The following is a 16,991-nucleotide window of genomic DNA, read 5'->3' as shown; positions in this document are numbered from 1 at the left end:
TTTCTTCTTTCAATCAGGAAAAAAAAAGGCAATTACAAGCTGTAGAATATGTAAAAATATCTTACGAGTAAGTAAGTCATGGTCCAAATGTGAAGCAAACCACACTATAGCATGACTTTGAGACATTCATGAAGAAAGGATATTCCATGTCTAAAATTTTCCTTAAGTGATACAAGGTCAAGATGGTGGATTTGTATGGAAAAAGATTGTGATCATTGCAGTGAACAGTATTTCTGTACTCGCAATATTGTAAGTGCTGTTTAGGATCCTCTTAGAGAAGACAAGTACATTTACAGAACAAGAATGGAAACAGTCAAACACACCCAGGCGTATGAGGTAGAGGTGGGGTCTCTCATGGTCTTCTTAAACAGTAGAAAATTCGGATACTGCGCCACATTGATGAATGAGTGAGCTGAGGTTTTCAGTTTATTATTTAAGATACAAATTTGGGTAACTAATAGAAGAATAGCATAATTGTCAAAAAGTGGATGGAGTGGAAAGGAGAGGAGAAGTACTATATTATAAATTAAATAATAACTTTTCAGGATGAGCAGTCTAAAGAAATAAAGGCTTATTTTGAGTTAGGAATAATCGCCAGAACCAGTTGAAAGTGAAAGCAGTACTAGAAGTGAGGAGAGGAGAGGCTGAGAGAGTTTTACTGTCAGGTATGAAATTGCTTTGGTGAAAACAAATGAGAAAAAACAGTTGTATTGACCAACAAGAAAATGTATTCAAAGGATCAAGCAACATAGTATCAGATATACCTAAAAATTCCAGTTGTTTAATTTATGAAAGTTAGGTAAAGAAACACTTCTGTGATGGGAAATTTAGTATAACTTCAAGTATTTCACTACCTAATGTCAAGAGAAAACCTGTAAGCATTTTAAGTTTTCCTGAGTTCACCCTCAACTCTGGTATAGACATTTGATTGCCATTTTTGTTACAGAGAGAGCTTGGGTTTGGAGTTCTTTTTTTTTTTTTTTGGTACCAGGGATCAAACTGGAGACCTTGAGCTTGCCAGGCAGGTGGCAGCACCACTGAGCTAAATCCCACCCCTCTTCTTTGTTTTGAGGTAAACAAAATGAACTGCTATGAGTTTTTTCCAAAGATTTAAGGTGTCTGGAGTTATATAGATCTTATTCTATTTAATATATAGTTAAGCTCTTCTCATATTGTGAGATTTCCACTTATTTTTTCCACATAAGACAGTTCTGATTTTATGATGCCAGTCACTGAAAAATGACATTCACTATAATTTAGCTTGGGACATAGCTATTGCTAAGGTTCAGGTTGCCAGACTCCAAGATCACACCTGCAAGTTCATGTTGGTGTCTACTCCCAGGCTGCTGCCCAGCATGTGGGCACTGATGGATGCTGCTGTGCTGTGCCCTGTGTATGCAGGGCATTCTTCGGTGCCATCCTGTGGTTGTGATGCTCAACTAGAACATGTCTTCATTCTCTTCTCTCCAGGAAGGCCCTTTTGTCTACTTGTCCATAGTAGGAAACATTGCCAATTCCAATGGCTTGATTGCATCTTTATGTAAGTAATTAAAAACATTTGCATTTGAAATGACAGAGATTAATTCTAAATGTGACCATCAATGAAATGAATTCCTGTATCACATACTGTATGATTCTATGTCAATGAAATGTTCAGAATAAGTGACTCTGTAAACACAGATAAGAGATTAGTGGTTGCCTAGGGTTGGGGGTGAGGGGAGGAGCATTGTAGGGAAGAGGAAAGGAACTGCTAATGGGTCAGGGTTTCTTTTGGGGGTAATGCAATTGTCTAAATTCGATTGTAGTTCAAACCTGTGGGTGCATTAAAGCCCATTCTTTAAACAGAAGAGTTGCATGGCATGTGAATTATACCTCAATAAAATTGTGTATAAAAAACATTTATGTAAGTGCACATTGAAGAGCTTGGAGCATTTAAACTGGGTGGGGTTTTTTTTCATACTTTTAATATCAACTTTCTTTTTGTTGTACATCAGTATTTGTATTTTTGTAGTTTCCCAACTCCTCCTGCCTTGTGGTTATTAACTAGTTTTCCCTACTTCTTCATGCCTGCTGTAAATCACCCAACATTCAATCAGTTAGTGTCGCTTCCCACCATGTTCTGTGTTGGTACTGAAGTAAATGAGCCACCTAGCAAGCAGCATCTTTGCTACTTTTGTAAAACTGCCTTGCTCAGGATAACTGCTTTCAGATTCTGTGCTCTAATTCTTTTTTTTTTTTTCCATTAACTTTATTGATACATTTTAGGTATCTAGTACAGTTACATTCATCACTGGGATCTTGTACCTTTACATGTTTTATCTTGGTTCTTATTTTTTCCCCATTCCCCTGCCCTCCCTTCATCCTCTCCGCCCTTCCCTATTTACAAAGACTTTGTTTCCATTTTTTTCCTTTTCTCTTATTTTTTCTTTTCTTTCCCCTAACCCTCCCACTTCCTCTATTCCTTTAGACATTTTCTTTCTATTTCACAATATCAGTTATACATTTTGATCCTTATTTACACTTTTAGTTTTTCACACCAGAGAAACTATTCGGTTTTTACATGTGTGTTCTATTTATTTCACTTAAGAGTATCGCCTCAATGTGCATCCACTTAGCTATAAATGTCTCTAATTTCTCGTTCTTTATGGCTGGGTAGTACCCCATTTTATTAAAAGAAACCACATCTTCTTTATCCAGTCTCCAGTTGATGGGCAATTTGGCTATTTCCAAGTTTTAACTATTACAAACTGTGCCGCTATAAATATGGGTGAGCATATATCACTGTGGTATGATTCTTTTAATTCTTTTGGGAAGATACCCAGCAGAGGGATAGCTAGGTCAAATGAGACTTCCAATCCTGGTTGTTTGAGGTATCTCGAACTTGATTTCCACAGTGGTTCCAACAGTTTGCATGTTGTGTCCAGATTGTGAAGTCCCAGAGACCACCAGGAGGCCGTTTCCGATGTAAGCACACAAGGGTCGTTTATTCAAGCTTAAGCAGGGACTCTCAACTGTCACCGACACAGCGGATCGAGATTGAGAGCCCTGAGTCCCTAACTAGCAGGGTTTTTATTGAGAATACAACAAGCTTTGGTTATTAGTAGCCAGGTGATTGGTTAATACTTAATACATATGAAGTGTAGGGTTTTGGTTGGCTAGGCTTTGGGGGTCGAAGGGGATTACGTATTGGTTTTTGTGAGGGAGAAAAGGGGCAAAGATTAATGGCCGGTTGTTACATACTGATCGTTAGCAGACCCACTAACTAATGGCCGTATCTATCTTGTGTGGACAGTCAGCTCATTAACTGCTTATCCTACAGATAGTGTGCCTGGAACGCTCTCTCCCCGGGTACACAGGTGGTTGGGTAATAAACTCAGGAATTTCAAGTGGTGAATTTCTAGTTTAAGCACAAATTTGAGAGAACAAAGGAGACGGCTCCAAAATGGAGTCGGCTCCAAAATGGAGTCATTTTGGTCCCACATGCACTCCCACCAGCAGTGGAGCAGGGTTCCTTTCTCTCCACACCCCTGCCAGCATTTGTTATTGGTTGATTTCTTGATAGCAGCCATTCTTTCTGGGGTGAGGTGGAATCTCAGCATTGTTTTCATTTGCATCTCTTGAATGACCAGTGTTGTTGAACATTTTTTCATATGTTTATTTGCTGCTTTTACTTCTTTGTCTGAGAAATGTCTGTTCATTTCAGATGCCCATTTTTTAATTGGGTCTTTATATTTAGGGATCTGATTTTTTTGAGTTCTTTTTATATTCTAGATAGTAGACCTTTGTCTGAGTAACAGTCGGTAAAAATTTTTTCCCACATTGTAGGTTGTCTCTTAGCTCTGTTGGTGGTTTCTCTTGCAGTGCAGGAGCTTTTTAATGAGATCCCAGTTGTTGATTCTTTGTGCTAGTTCCCGTGCTACTGAGGTTTTGTTCGTAAAGTCTTTTCCTATCCCAATTCTTCGAGAGTTCTACCTAACTAATCTTCCAGCAAGTTTAGTGTTTCTGTTTTAATATTTAGATCTTTAATCCACTTCGATTTTAGTTTAGTGCATGGTGATAGATAGGGGTCTAGTTTTAATCTTTGGCAGGTTGGAATCCAGTTTTTCCAACACCATTTATTAAATAGGCTATCTTTCCTCAGTGAGGATGGTTGGTTCCTTTGTCAAAGATGAGGTAGCTGAGTATGTCTGGAGTTGTTTCTGTATCTTCTAGTCTATTCCACTGATCCTCGGGTCTGTTTCTTTGCCAGTACCATGCGGTTTTTATCACAGTGGCTTTGTAGTATAGTTTCAAGTTGGGGATTGTGATACCCCCTGCCATGTCTCTGTTGCCTAGAATTGCTTTTGCTATTCTAGGTCTCTTCTGGTTCCAAATGAATTTTTGGATTGTTTTCTCTAGCTCTGTGAAATATGCTGTTGGGATTTCAATTGTGATTGCATGGAATCTGTATAGCAGTTTTGGAAGTATGGCCATTTTCACTATATTGGCTCTTCCTACCCAGGAACAAGGGATGTCTTTCCATTTTTTTTTTTTTTTTGGCACCGGGGATCGAACTCAGGTCCTTGCGCTTGCGCAGCAGGTGATGAAACCACTGAGCTAAATCCCCGGCCCCATCTTTCCATTTTCTTATATCCTCTTCGATCTCTTTTTTTCAGAGTGTTGTAGTTCTCAATGTAGAGATCTTTTGCTTCCTTTGTTAGATTGATTCCTAGATATTTCATTTTTTTGGATGCTATTGTGAAAGGGATTGTTTCCTTCATTTCTCAGTGAGTCTGTTATTTGTGTACAAGAAGGCTATTGATTTTTGAGTGTTTACCTTGTATCCAGCTACTCTACTGTATCTGTCATTTAAGTCTAGAAGTCTTTTGGTGGAGTTTTTTGGGTCTTCAATGAGAGTATCGTATCATCAGCAAATAATGACAGTTTAACTCCTTCCTTTCCTATCTTTCTTCTTTTTATTTTTTTCTCTTGTCTAATTGCTGAGGCTAATGTTTACAAAACTATATTGAACAGGAGTGGTGATAGTGAACATCCTTGTCTTGTTCCTGATTTTAGCGTGAAGGTTTTCAGTTTTTGACCATTTTGTGTGATGTTAGTTGTTGGTTTTTCATAGACAGCCTTTATCAAGTTGACATAAAGACCCTCTATTCCATTTTCTGCAGGGTTTTTTTTTTTTTTATCATGAATGGGTGTTGAATGTTATCAAATGCTTTTTCTGAATGTTTTGAGATGATCATATGGTTTTTATCCTTGACTTAATATAGTGTATTACATTTATTGATTTATGTATGTTGAACCATCCTTGCATCCCTGGGATAAATGTGACTTAGTCAGGGTGTATGATCTTTTGATGACCCTCTGTATTGTGTTTGCCAGTATCTTATTGAGGATTTTTGCATCTATGTTCATTAAGGAGGTTGGCCTATAGTTCTCTTTTTTGGTTGGGTCTTTCCCTGGATTTGGAATCAAAGTAACACTTGCTCCCAGGAATGAATTTGGGAGTATTGCTTCCCTCTCAATTTCATTGAAAAGTTTAAAGACTAGTGGCAATAGTTCTTCTCTAAATGTCTTGTAGAATTCAGCAGTGGTGCCATTGGGACCTGGGCTTTTCTTTGTTGGTAAATTTTTTATTACATTTTCAATTTCACTGATTGAAATTGGGGTGTTTAGGATTTTTTTTATCTTCATTCAACTTTGTTAATTCATATGTATCTAGAGATCTGTCAATTTCTTCTGTGTTTTCCATTTTATTAGAGTACAGGTTCTCAAAGTAGGTATTGATGATCCTCTGGATTTCTGCTGGATCTGTTGTGATGTCACCTTTTTCATTCCTAATTGCATGGATTTGAGCCTTTCCTTTTTTGATAAGGTTGGCTAAGGGTTTATCAATTTTATTTATTCTTTAAAAAAACCAACTCTTTGATTCATTGATTTTTTTGTATCATTCTCTTAGTTTCTATTGCATTGATTTCTGCTCTGATCTTTATAATTTCCTCCCTTGGTCAAGCTTTGGATTTGTCTTGCTCATCTTTGTTTGTTTGTTTGTTTGTTTTTGGTACCGGGGATCAAACTCGGGTCATTGCATTTGCGAGGCAAGCGGTGGAACCACTAAGCTAAATCCCTGGCCCTGTCTTGCTCTTCTTTTTCCAGAAGCTTAAGATTCAGTATTATGTTGTTTATTTGAGCTCGCTCTGTTTTCCTAGTGTGGGCATTCACTGCTATGAATTTCCCTTGTAGAACTGCTTTCATTATGTCCCATAGATTCCTGTATGTTGTACTGGGGTTATCAATTAATTGCAAAAACTGTCTAATTTCTTCTTCAATTTTCTCTATGACCCATTGGTTGTTCAGGAGAGTGTTATTCAATTTCTATGTGTTTGTGAAGTTCTTGCAGTTTCTTATGCTATTGATCCCCAGTTTAATTGCACTATGATCTGATCATATACAAGGGATAACTTCAATTCCTTTACATTTACTTAAACGTGTTCTATGAACTAGTATGTGGTCTATTTTGGAGAATGACCCGTGTGCAGCTGAAAAGAATGTATATTCTGATTTTGTGGAGTGGAACACTCTGTAGACATCTATTAAGTCCATTTGTTCAAAAGCTTGGTTCAGTTCTAGTATTTCGTTGTTGATTTGTTGTCTAGATGATCTATTTGTGACAGTGGGATATTGAAGTTCCCCACTACAATTGTATTAGTGCTTATTTGGTTTTTCATGTCCCTTAATATTTGTTTTGTATAGTTGGGGGCATTAGTATTTTGTGCATATATATTTATGATTGTTATCTCTTCCTCTTGGATTGTTCCCTTTACAAGGATGTAGTGACCTTCTTTGTCTCTCTCTTTTTTTTCCCTTTTTCCTTAAATTCTTGTATTGATACATTTTAGGTATACAGTACATTTACATTTATCATTGGTTACTTGTACCTGTACATGATGTGTCTTGGTTCTTATTTTTTCCCCCATTCCCTGTCCTCCCTTCACCCCCTCCACCCTTCCCTATTTACAAAGACTTTCCATTTTTTTCTTTTCTTATAACTTTTCCTTTCTCTTCTTTCCTTTCTCCTTCCCCTCCTACTCCCACTACCCCTTTGGACCTTTTCTTCCTATTTCAAATTATCAATTATTCATTTTAATCATTTTAATCCTTATTAACACTTTCAGTTTCTCACACCAGAGAAACTATTTGGTATTTACACATGTGTGTCCTATTTATTTCACTTAAGCCTATGGCCTCAATATGCATCCATTTAGCTGTAAATGTCTCTAGTTTGTCATTCTTTGTGGCTGAGTAGTACTCCATTTTATTTTTTAAAACACTTCATTTTCTTTATCCAGTTTCCAGTTAATTGCCTTCTTTGTCTCTCTTAATTAGTTTTGGTTTGAAATTTACTTTGTTTGTAAATAAGATAGCTACCCCTGCTTTTTTCTGGGTTTCTGTTGCATGGAAAACTGTTTTCCATCCTTTTACTTTCAGGCTATGAGTTTCTTTTTGAACTAGGTGCGTTTTTTTTGTATACAGCATATTGTTGGATTTTGCTTCTTAATCCATTCTGCCAGTCTATTTCTTTTGATTGGTGAGTTGAGGCCATTAATATTGATGGTTATAACTGATATGTATTGACTTATCATTGTCATGTTATTTTCCTGTTGTTGGCTCTTTTTTATTTCTCCCCCTCTCCTTTTAATTTCTTGCCTTGCCTGATGGGTTTGCTCTCTTGGGCCTCATGGAGTTATGACCTTCATTTTCTTTTTCTAGGATGTTTTTTAGAATTGTTTAGAGTGCTAGTTTGTTATTCATGAAGTTTCTCAGGTGTTCTTTGTCATGGAAGTATCTTATTTCCCCATCAATTTTGAAAGATAATTTTGCAGGATACATCAGTCTAGGTTGGAGGTTGTTTTCTTTTAGGGCTTGCAATACCTCACCCCAGGCTCTCCTTGATTTGAGGGTTTGGGTTGAGAAGTCTGCTGTGATTCTGATGGGCTTTCCTTTGGATGTGATTTGTTTCTTTTCTCTAATTGCTTGTAGTATTTTTTCTTCTGTTGAGTTTCCGGGATCTTGATTATTACATGTCTAGCTGTAGATTTTTTTTCTTATCAAGGGTAGTTGGAGTCCTATATGCCTCCCTTATCTGTAAGTCAAATTCTTTTGCTCTGTTTGGGAAGTTTTCGGTCATTAATTCTGTGAACAGTTTTTTTATGTCATTTGTACTTTCTCCTGCTTTTTCATGGACTTCTATCAGTCTTATATTATACTTCTTTGTGTCATCTAGGAGCTGTTGGATTGATTTCTCATGGTCCCTTACTAGTTTTAACAGATCTCTCTTTTCATGGTCACTGACCACCATCCTGTCTTCTATATCTGATATTCTGTCTTCAGATTGGTTCAGTCTGCTGTGTATGCTTTCAATAGAGTTTTTAATGTCCTGGATATCTGTTTGAATCTGTTTCATTCTGTGCTGTAATTCTACATTGTTTATCACATATTCCTCCCACCCCTCACCCCTGTGGTGTTGGGGGTTGGACCCCGGGCCTCTTGCATTTGTCATCCAGAAGCTTGACACAACAATAACCAGCTTCTCACTTCTTGGTTCTCAGGTAGAATGTGTTGTTAAGTAGATAAAGAGAGAGTTATGCCTTCAAGCAGGAAGACAGGCAGTGCCACAAAGATGTCTGCACTGATATCTTTTTATGCACACAAAAGTTACTCCTGGGTTCCGGGACCTATGGTGATTATGCTTATCGCTGTTTCTCCTAGGGGTTACTTTGGAATGTTGATATCTCTGAAATGTCTTCCTTGTTTCTTTTGGGTAGTCAGTGTTCTTCATATGATTATATGCCTTAATCTAAATCAGGTCTCACCCCAAGGAGGGAGGGCCTTTACAGAGTGCTTCCCTTTCTGATATCACTGGATGTAGGCCATGGCACCCAGGAATACTGTGTGCCTTGTTCTGGAAATAGTTAGCCAGGTTGCCAGATACCTGAAGGAATGTGCACAGTATGTAACTTCAAATTGTCACTGTGCTCTGTGGGAGCAGTTTAGGTCTGAGACCTAACAAATGATTATAAGTGTATTATTATACATTGAAGTCTTTGTTCCTTTACTTAATCTAACTGGCAAAGCATGCCCTATTTACCCATTCCCCAGCACTTTGTCCCTCAACCCTGCTAATGTCTACTTAAATGCCTAACACATTCTAAGCACATGCGTACCCCTGAGCTAGACCCCCAAGCCAATCACATTTGTTTCACATTCCCAAAATAATCTCCTCCAGCCAGAGCCATATGGAACTTAGAAACTTCTAGAGAATTGAGTCAGCTACAGTTAGTGCTTCTGAAAACACTTGGGGACTCCCCACCTCATCTTGGTAGAAGTCCTGCTAATTCAGTTCCCAGGCTAAGCTTACTGCACCTGTACACCATGCTGTTCAGTGTTTACATTAAACTCTGTTGATGGATGGCTGTGGAAGCCCAGGGTCTAAAGGACCCAGCTTGAGTCACCATCCCTCCCTGGTGAGCAGTGTCCCTCTGGTCCCCTGTGTCACAGGCCATGCTACTACCTCCTACTCTGGCTGCCCTGAACAGCATCAAAGAAAATGAAGAGGCCAGATTCAGCTCAAGTCTATGAAATGTGACTGTCTAACATGTTCTTTCTTGATTATCTTCAAATTAGAGAAGTAAAAACTCATTTAATGAAAGTGCCTTTTATTTACATAAAAACAAAAACCCAACAGATAAAGTGAGTAGTGTTCCCAGGCCCCCAAATAGACAAAACTCTCCTGAGAATCTTGCTGAAATAGATTCTGATCCAGATGGTCTGGGCCAGGACTGCCTAGACATGGCCCTGTGTACTGTCCTTGGCTTCTCAGGTTGTGGCTGGGCTGTAGGCAGGACAACCCTCACCATGTCCTCATGGCCACTCTGGTAGAGCACACAGCAGTGCGTCGGCTAGTGGGAACTTCCTCCAACCATCAGTTTTAGTGTTTTCCCTCTAAACCTCTGCTTATGCCCAGTTACCAATCCCAAGATAAATGGAAGCAATTACATCATCACACTTTCTTTTTTTTTGGTACCAGGGATCGAACTCGGGTCCTCACGCTTGCGAGACAGGCAACGGAACCACTAAGCTAAATCCCTGGCCTATCATCACACTTTCTAAGGCTCTTGTTTGCCCTTTAGTTGTACACAAATTGTTTAACAAGGTGGGGGAGGGGGGATCAAAGTTCAGCAGCATAGAAGGAGATGCCAGAGGCTTGACAGGCTGCACTGGTGGAGAGCAGGGCCTTCACTCTCTTCTCTGCCTCCCTGCATCCCCACACACTGTGTTCTTCAGCCTTGCCAACTTAACTGTAGTTTCAAACACACTGTTCTCTCAGCGCCAGTCCTTTGCACAGCACCTCCCTGGAACACTCAGACTTCTCCCTAACCAGTTTCAGAGCACCCACGCACCCCCCCACTTAATGTAAGACCTGAAATCAGCCTTCAACATTCTGTATGCCTTGATAACTGGTAAAATCTAGAGCAGTGGTGGTGAACCAATGGCATGTGTGCCACAGCAGGCTATTTGTATCACTGAAGGCTCTAAAAGGGTTGCCATCACTGATCTAGAGAATCTAAAGTAGCCCACTGCAAATGTCCTCCCCATTCTGCTTCCATGGATAAAGTTCCTTTGACATCAGCCCTCTTGATCACTAGGACCAGGAGTAGTGCCTGCTTGTCCTTACTGTATGGCCTTCAGGTCCCTGCCAGCCTGAGTGACTATTCAAACAAGCTAATCACATCCTCTCACAGGAACCAGGGTTCTGCCCATCCTCCTGTTACTACCAGGCCTGCCTCCTTGGCCCCTGGTACAGCCCCTATGTAGCCTTGTGCAGCACAGTGCCCCCCTCCCCAGTCTGACTGTATGACTAACAATAAACTGCCATCCCTTTTACTTATCCAGTGTCAGCTGTTGTGTGTTCAGCCATCCCCATGACCCTTCACCCGCAAGATGAAGAGGAAGTGGACAAAAAAACCCTCCAGGGACTCTTCCTTCATCTCCTTCTTTGGGCTTCAAAGCCACTTTCTCTAGGTCCCCATGTTCTTCATCCATCACTTACCACAGGTTTCAGCCTCCCTAGAGTTAGCAACTCAGGCTGCTGTATTCTCAAGGCCTGGCACAGGGCCTCCGAAAAGATTTGTTGAATGCTCAGAAAAGATTTGTTGAATTAAAGAATAAATGGATGAGGCAGACATGGTGACACACACACATGTAATCCTAGCTACTCTGGAGGCTGAGGCAAGGAGGATCACCAGTTCCAGGCCAGCCTTGGGCAAAGTAGCAAGGTTCTGTCTCAAAAGAAAAAAATAAAAAGGAATAAAAGGGGCTGGGATGTAACTTAGTGGTAGAGTGCCCTGGGTTCCAACCCCAATATTTTTTTAAAATGGAGATTTTTTTTCTTAATGTCACACTCCAATTATTCTGTGTCCGGAAACATTGACATTTTATATAAGTAATGATTTAGGTGCTCTACCTGGCACATTTTACCAATTATATGAAAGTTTACATTTATGAAGGAAATGTTTCAGTATTCTATTGTTTTCCCATTAGCATGGTTACTTCAGAGCATGGTAGACAGTCAGCTAAGGACAGGCTGATGGCTCTGGTATCCTCATGCAAGACCTCCCTGCAGCCTGTGACTTGTATGTTATCTCACTAAATAATGAGCTTGTTTATTGTCCTTTCTCTCAGGACAGCCTTTCATGAGAAACCTTTATTCCTGGTCCTGAGGGATCACTCCTCTGGCCATTATGAGACTAGAGTTTTGCACTACTCAGATCAGTGAGATAGGGGGGCTCATTTTTGAGCATTTGTGCCTTTTCATGGTAATGTGAGAGCAGTCTTTGAAGGCAGAGAGGCTTGGGAGATCTTAGGACCAGCATGGATTACTTTTTTTTTTTAATGGTGCTTTTTTTTTGAGCCAGGGTCTTGCTCTGTAGTTCAGGCTGGCTATGAACTCACTCTGTAGCCCAGGCTGGTCTTGAACTCACAGTGATCCTCCTGCCTCAACCTCCCCAGTGCTGGGATTACAGGCATGCACCACCACACCAGGCAGCAGGATTGCTTTTATCAATTAAAAAACTAAAAGAGCAGGGAGAAGAATAGCCTCTGTGGTGCCTAGCCACCCATCCAGCTGTAAGAAGACATTCCAGTCATGGGTCTGGAAAAATTCTTAGGGCATATGTTGTGCTCCCCACTCAGCACAGCTGAGGCCATTGCTAGCAACCCCTGTATCCCCAGAGTAGACTATAATGCCCTCTCTGTCCACTTTAGATTCACTCTACATCAACACTCAATTTCTCTCCATTTATGGTAGCAAATGTATTTTTAAGTAAACATTTCCTTAATAACAGCTCCCCACATCTAAATTATACTTACAGACTTTAAATTAAAATTTTACACTAAGCAATTATAATATATTTACCAAGATTGTTATTAAAGATTGTATGTACAAAATCTCACTATATTAAATTTAGATTTCTTCTGCTCCCAAGGGAAGATGCCAAAGGTAGAGAGAGTACATATGTGCAAGCACTTTAGAAACTTTATATTATTACATAAATATAGCATACTATTGTTACTTTTGCTTATGTTGGAGGAAAGTCCTAGGGCTTTTCTTGCCTTCTACAAAGGCACTATGAAAAATACTTTAGAAAAATAGAGCACTAAGAATTCTTTTTATATTCTTTAGGTGAAAAGATCATTTCCATTAACTTTCAAAAAAATGCTTGCTGGTTAAGTAACAGGTATTTTGAGTAACAGATATTTTGTCCTTAGGGAAAGAATATGGAAAAGCTGATGCAAGATGGCTTTATCTTGATCCAACCATTGTGTCTTTGGAAATTTTGACTGTTGTCTTGGATGGGTTTTTGGCATTGATCCTGATTTATGCCATAGTCAAAGAGAAATATTATCGGTAAGTGCCTTTCTTCTGTCTGGCTGAAAAGAGGAGAAACATTAGCTGTCCCAATGGCTAAGTGACATTTAGAGTAGGTTGTAACCTCACTTATTTGTGAGATAAAGTAGAATAGAAATGACAATTGTTTGATACTGGATAAGGGTCATAGTGTCACCAAGATAATTTTGTACCATTTGAAATAAAGAAATATGAGAAATAAGATGCTGTAACACCATTCTTGCCTCTACAGGCAGTATCGGGTGATTAACCACTGTATTAGTCACTTTCCTATCTCAGGAACAAAATACCTGGTACCTAAAATTTAAAGGAGAAGTTTGTTTGGCTCATGGTTTCAGGGGATTCAGTCCACGCATGTTTGGCTGGCTCCAAGGCAGAAATGGCAGGGTGGAAAGGGATGGTGGAGGAAAGCTGCTCAACCCATGGCAGCCAAAGAGCAGAGAGTGAGAAGGGAGGAGCTGGGGATAAGAATACACCCTTCCAAACCATGCCATCTCAACCAGCCCCACCTCCTAACAGCACATTCAGCTACAAATTCATCAGTCGGTTAATGTTCCCATGATCCAATTCAAACACCCCACCTCTGAACACATGAGATTTAGGGGGGAAAATTTAGATCTAAACCATAACAATTACCAATATTTTGGAGAAAAAGACATAACATTTCAATCTTCTTTCTCCAAAATCACTTTAAAAAAACACCTATCCAGTGCCAGGTGTGGTGGCAAACACCTGTAATCCCAGCACTTGGGATTTTGAAGCCTAAAGAATGCTGCAAGTCGAGGCCACCCTGGACTATATAGTGAGTTCAAGGCCAGCTTGGACTACATAGCATGACCAAAAATCAAAGAAAAGAAAAAGAAAAGACAAGCTATTCCACTTGACATAAATTCTGTTGTATGTTTCTGAGTTACACATGCAAAATAAATAAGAGATCTTTTCAGAAGCAGGTTGTGGAGGACATGGGAGGGCAAGTGTGGAAAGAAGAAGGAAGAAGCTGAAAAATTAACCATGCTCCAAGTCAAACTCAGAGATTCTGAACTTGCCTCTTTCTTTCCCTTTTCTTTCCTTCTGAGAGACAGAGTGACTTGGGGTGGCAATCCTGGGGATGATTCCCTAAAACAACATCTGGTAGCACAACTGCATTCTATTTTCTACTGTCTCATATTGAAGAAGTAGTGTGTAAAGCTCCATCATAAAATCTCAGATTTGAAAGAGCCCTTGACGATCATTTAATTCGTTTTTTGACCACCCAGTTTTCATATAGCCATAAAAATTAAACTTATCCTTGGTGCCTTAACAGTTTTGGCTCTATGCCATGACTGCAGATTTGCTACATACACCTATTGTCTGAAATATTTGTATTTGCATCATGGAATACCTACTCTGTGTCAGGCACAGTGCTTGACCCTTTACACATCACTCCACAGTACTCTTTGAGAAAGGAACTACTATTGTTTTCTTTTACGGTAGTGATATTGGGGCTCATGGAGAGATACATACTCAGCTCTTTCCTTGCTGGGCTAGATGTGACTCCACTAAATCTTTCTCAGAATAGTCCAGGATACCCCAGAGTACTTATTTAATTCAGAGGATATTATGCTAGGAAGAGCAATATTGCTTCTCCAAGGAAAGAATGAGTCCTTGTTAATTAGGTTGACTTGCCCATCAAAGGAGTGCTACACAAAACCTGAGGTTCAACTTCAGAGAAGTTTTTGTAGTGAAGATTGTATTAAGACTGCCCTTAGAAAAGATGTCCTGGGCTGGGGATTTAGCTCAGTGGTTCTGTGGCCTGCCTCAAAAGTGCAAGGTCCTGAGTTTGATCCCCGGTACCAAAAAAAAAAGAAAAAATATCCTAATTCAGTGTGCCAAACTGTGCTGAGCTGGAAGTTTGATTCCTTGCTTCTTTCTCTTCAACAGGCATTTCATACAAATTACCCTGTGCGTCTGTGAACTGTATGGCGGCTGGATGACCTTCTGCCCAGAGTGGCTTATGGGAAGCCCTAACCTCAACACCAACAGTTGGCTGTACTTTTGGGTCTACCTCGTATTTTTTAATGGTGTGTGGGTTCTAATTCCAGGACTGCTGCTGTGGCAGTCATGGACAGAACTCAAGAAGATGCATCACAAAGGAACCAGTGTAGGGAAAAAATCTCGGTAAATTTTCAAGATCATAAACACTGCTATCTTGCATTAAGAGCCAGGATGAATCAAACAGTTCAGTCTACACTTTCTTTTTATATTGTTCTGAGCAACCTATTTCAAATTGGTTGTGAGGTGGCAAATTGTTGGTTTTTTTTTAATTAAATGGCAAAAGAAGGAAAAGAGAGGGCTGGGAGTGTAGTTTATTGGTAGGGTGCTTGCCTAGCATGTGCAAGGCCCTAGGTTCCATTCCCAGCACCATAAAAAAAGGGGAGAGTGAAGAGAATTAATTTTAACTTTAACTTGTAATAATATCACATTTAATTATACATTTTTTATGGCTGGTATTAATTGTTCCACATTAATAAAACCAATTAGAACATTATAAAGAGTGTTACGTTAATTTTTTATTCTAAAGAACATGTTGCTTCCTCTTTTAATCTTCTCAGTAGTCTCTTTTGGTTGCCTTTGTAAAACCAGAATGAAATGAGTTTTTCTGTTTTACATTTGTACTTTTCCAAATTTGTGAACCCAACAGAACCATAGTAGTAGAAACTTATGAGTGGGCTGACTCCTCATGGTAAGCATGGGCACCCATAGACAGACAGACAGAGTGGTTCTTCTGTCCTTTTTCAAGGTGGAAGATTTGAGATACTTTACAGAAATACATTATAAATTATGATAAAAAAATAAATCATGAGGGCCAGGGATTTAGCTCAGTGGTTTCACCGCCTGCCGCACAAGCACAAGGACCTGAGTTCGATCCCTGGTACCAAAAAAAAAAAATCATGAAATGGGATACAGGGAAAATGAGAGTGAAAAATAATAAGATGAACATAAAGTTAATATGCAAAATTAACAGTCTCTGTAATCAGTGGAAGAGAAGCACAGTTTTGTCACTTACCCTCGGTACCTGGAGGGAAACAGGACCACATTATGTTTCAGAAATCTTGAGTTCCAGGAGATGACGACATGATGGTGTGAGGAGGACTATTCACATTAACTTGCTCAATACCTGCCTTTCTCACCAGACTTTAAGCTCACAGAGGTATTTTCTGCCCATAAAAGTATCTAGCATGTCTGCATACCAATAGTGTCACAGGCTGGTGACCATCTATTAGGTTGAATCGTTTCAGATATCAGAGGTTTTCAGATCTGAGGATATTTCCATAGACTTCTGGGTAAGCCGCCCTAATCCAAAATACTCAAAAATCTTCTAAGATTTTGGACTTTCAGATTAAAAAGATATTCAACTTGACTAATAGATGGTGTTAGAAATCAAGATAGAGGTTAACCTTTGTAGAAGAGGTGGAGGTAGTGATGGGATGAAGTCATGAAGGAGCTTCTGAGATTCCAGTAATGTTCTATTTCCCATTTGGGTGGTAGTTATAATTAATTTGTGAAAATTCATTCTGTTGTATCATCCTAGTTACTTTTCTATTGCTGAGACAAAATACCCAATATCCAAAGTTAAGGGAGGAAAGGTTTATTTCACCTTACAGTTTATAGAGGTTTCAGTCCATAGTAGGCTGGTTCCAAGGCCGGGCTGCATGGCAGAAGGGCATCACAGGGGAGAAACAGTTCATGGTGGACAGGTGGCAACCAGTGAAGCTGTAGCAACAACAGCCAAGGTGCAAGCTTCCCTTTTCTTTTTATCCCATCCAGGCCACAAGCCTTTTGGGTGGTGCTACCCACACCCAGGGTAGGCCTTCCGGTTAGCCACCCCCAGAACTATGCTAATTTCAATCAGTGAACTTAATACCACACATTCTTAATCCCAGTATCAAACACCCTAGATCCAGCAACTCTGAAAAGCCCCACCTATAAGGGGACATCTAGATTCAAGACATAACATGTACTCTTACAAATTGTGTAACATGTACTCTTA

General features: G+C 39.6%; 1 protein-coding gene across 1 annotated transcript in view; it reads left to right on the top strand.

Annotated features, from left to right (window-relative positions):
* Window positions 1–15,492, top strand: part of Ebpl (EBP like) — a 32,579-nt gene extending 17,087 nt beyond the window's left edge. The window contains exons 2-4 of the mRNA XM_004844153.3: window positions 1,471–1,540; window positions 12,823–12,961; window positions 14,882–15,492. Coding sequence (XP_004844210.2) covers window positions 1,471–1,540; window positions 12,823–12,961; window positions 14,882–15,122 — 450 coding nt within the window. The 3' untranslated portion in view covers window positions 15,123–15,492. The remainder of the gene's footprint in view (window positions 1–1,470; window positions 1,541–12,822; window positions 12,962–14,881) is intronic.
* The last annotated feature ends 1,499 nt before the right edge of the window (window positions 15,493–16,991 follow it).

The sequence above is a fragment of the Heterocephalus glaber genome, unplaced genomic scaffold (assembly GCF_053883595.1).
Source record: "Heterocephalus glaber isolate CG9 unplaced genomic scaffold, H.glaber_assembly_v1.0 deba00001666, whole genome shotgun sequence".
Lineage (NCBI taxonomy): Eukaryota > Metazoa > Chordata > Mammalia > Rodentia > Bathyergidae > Heterocephalus > Heterocephalus glaber.
This window is presented reverse-complemented; position numbering and strand designations above follow the sequence as displayed.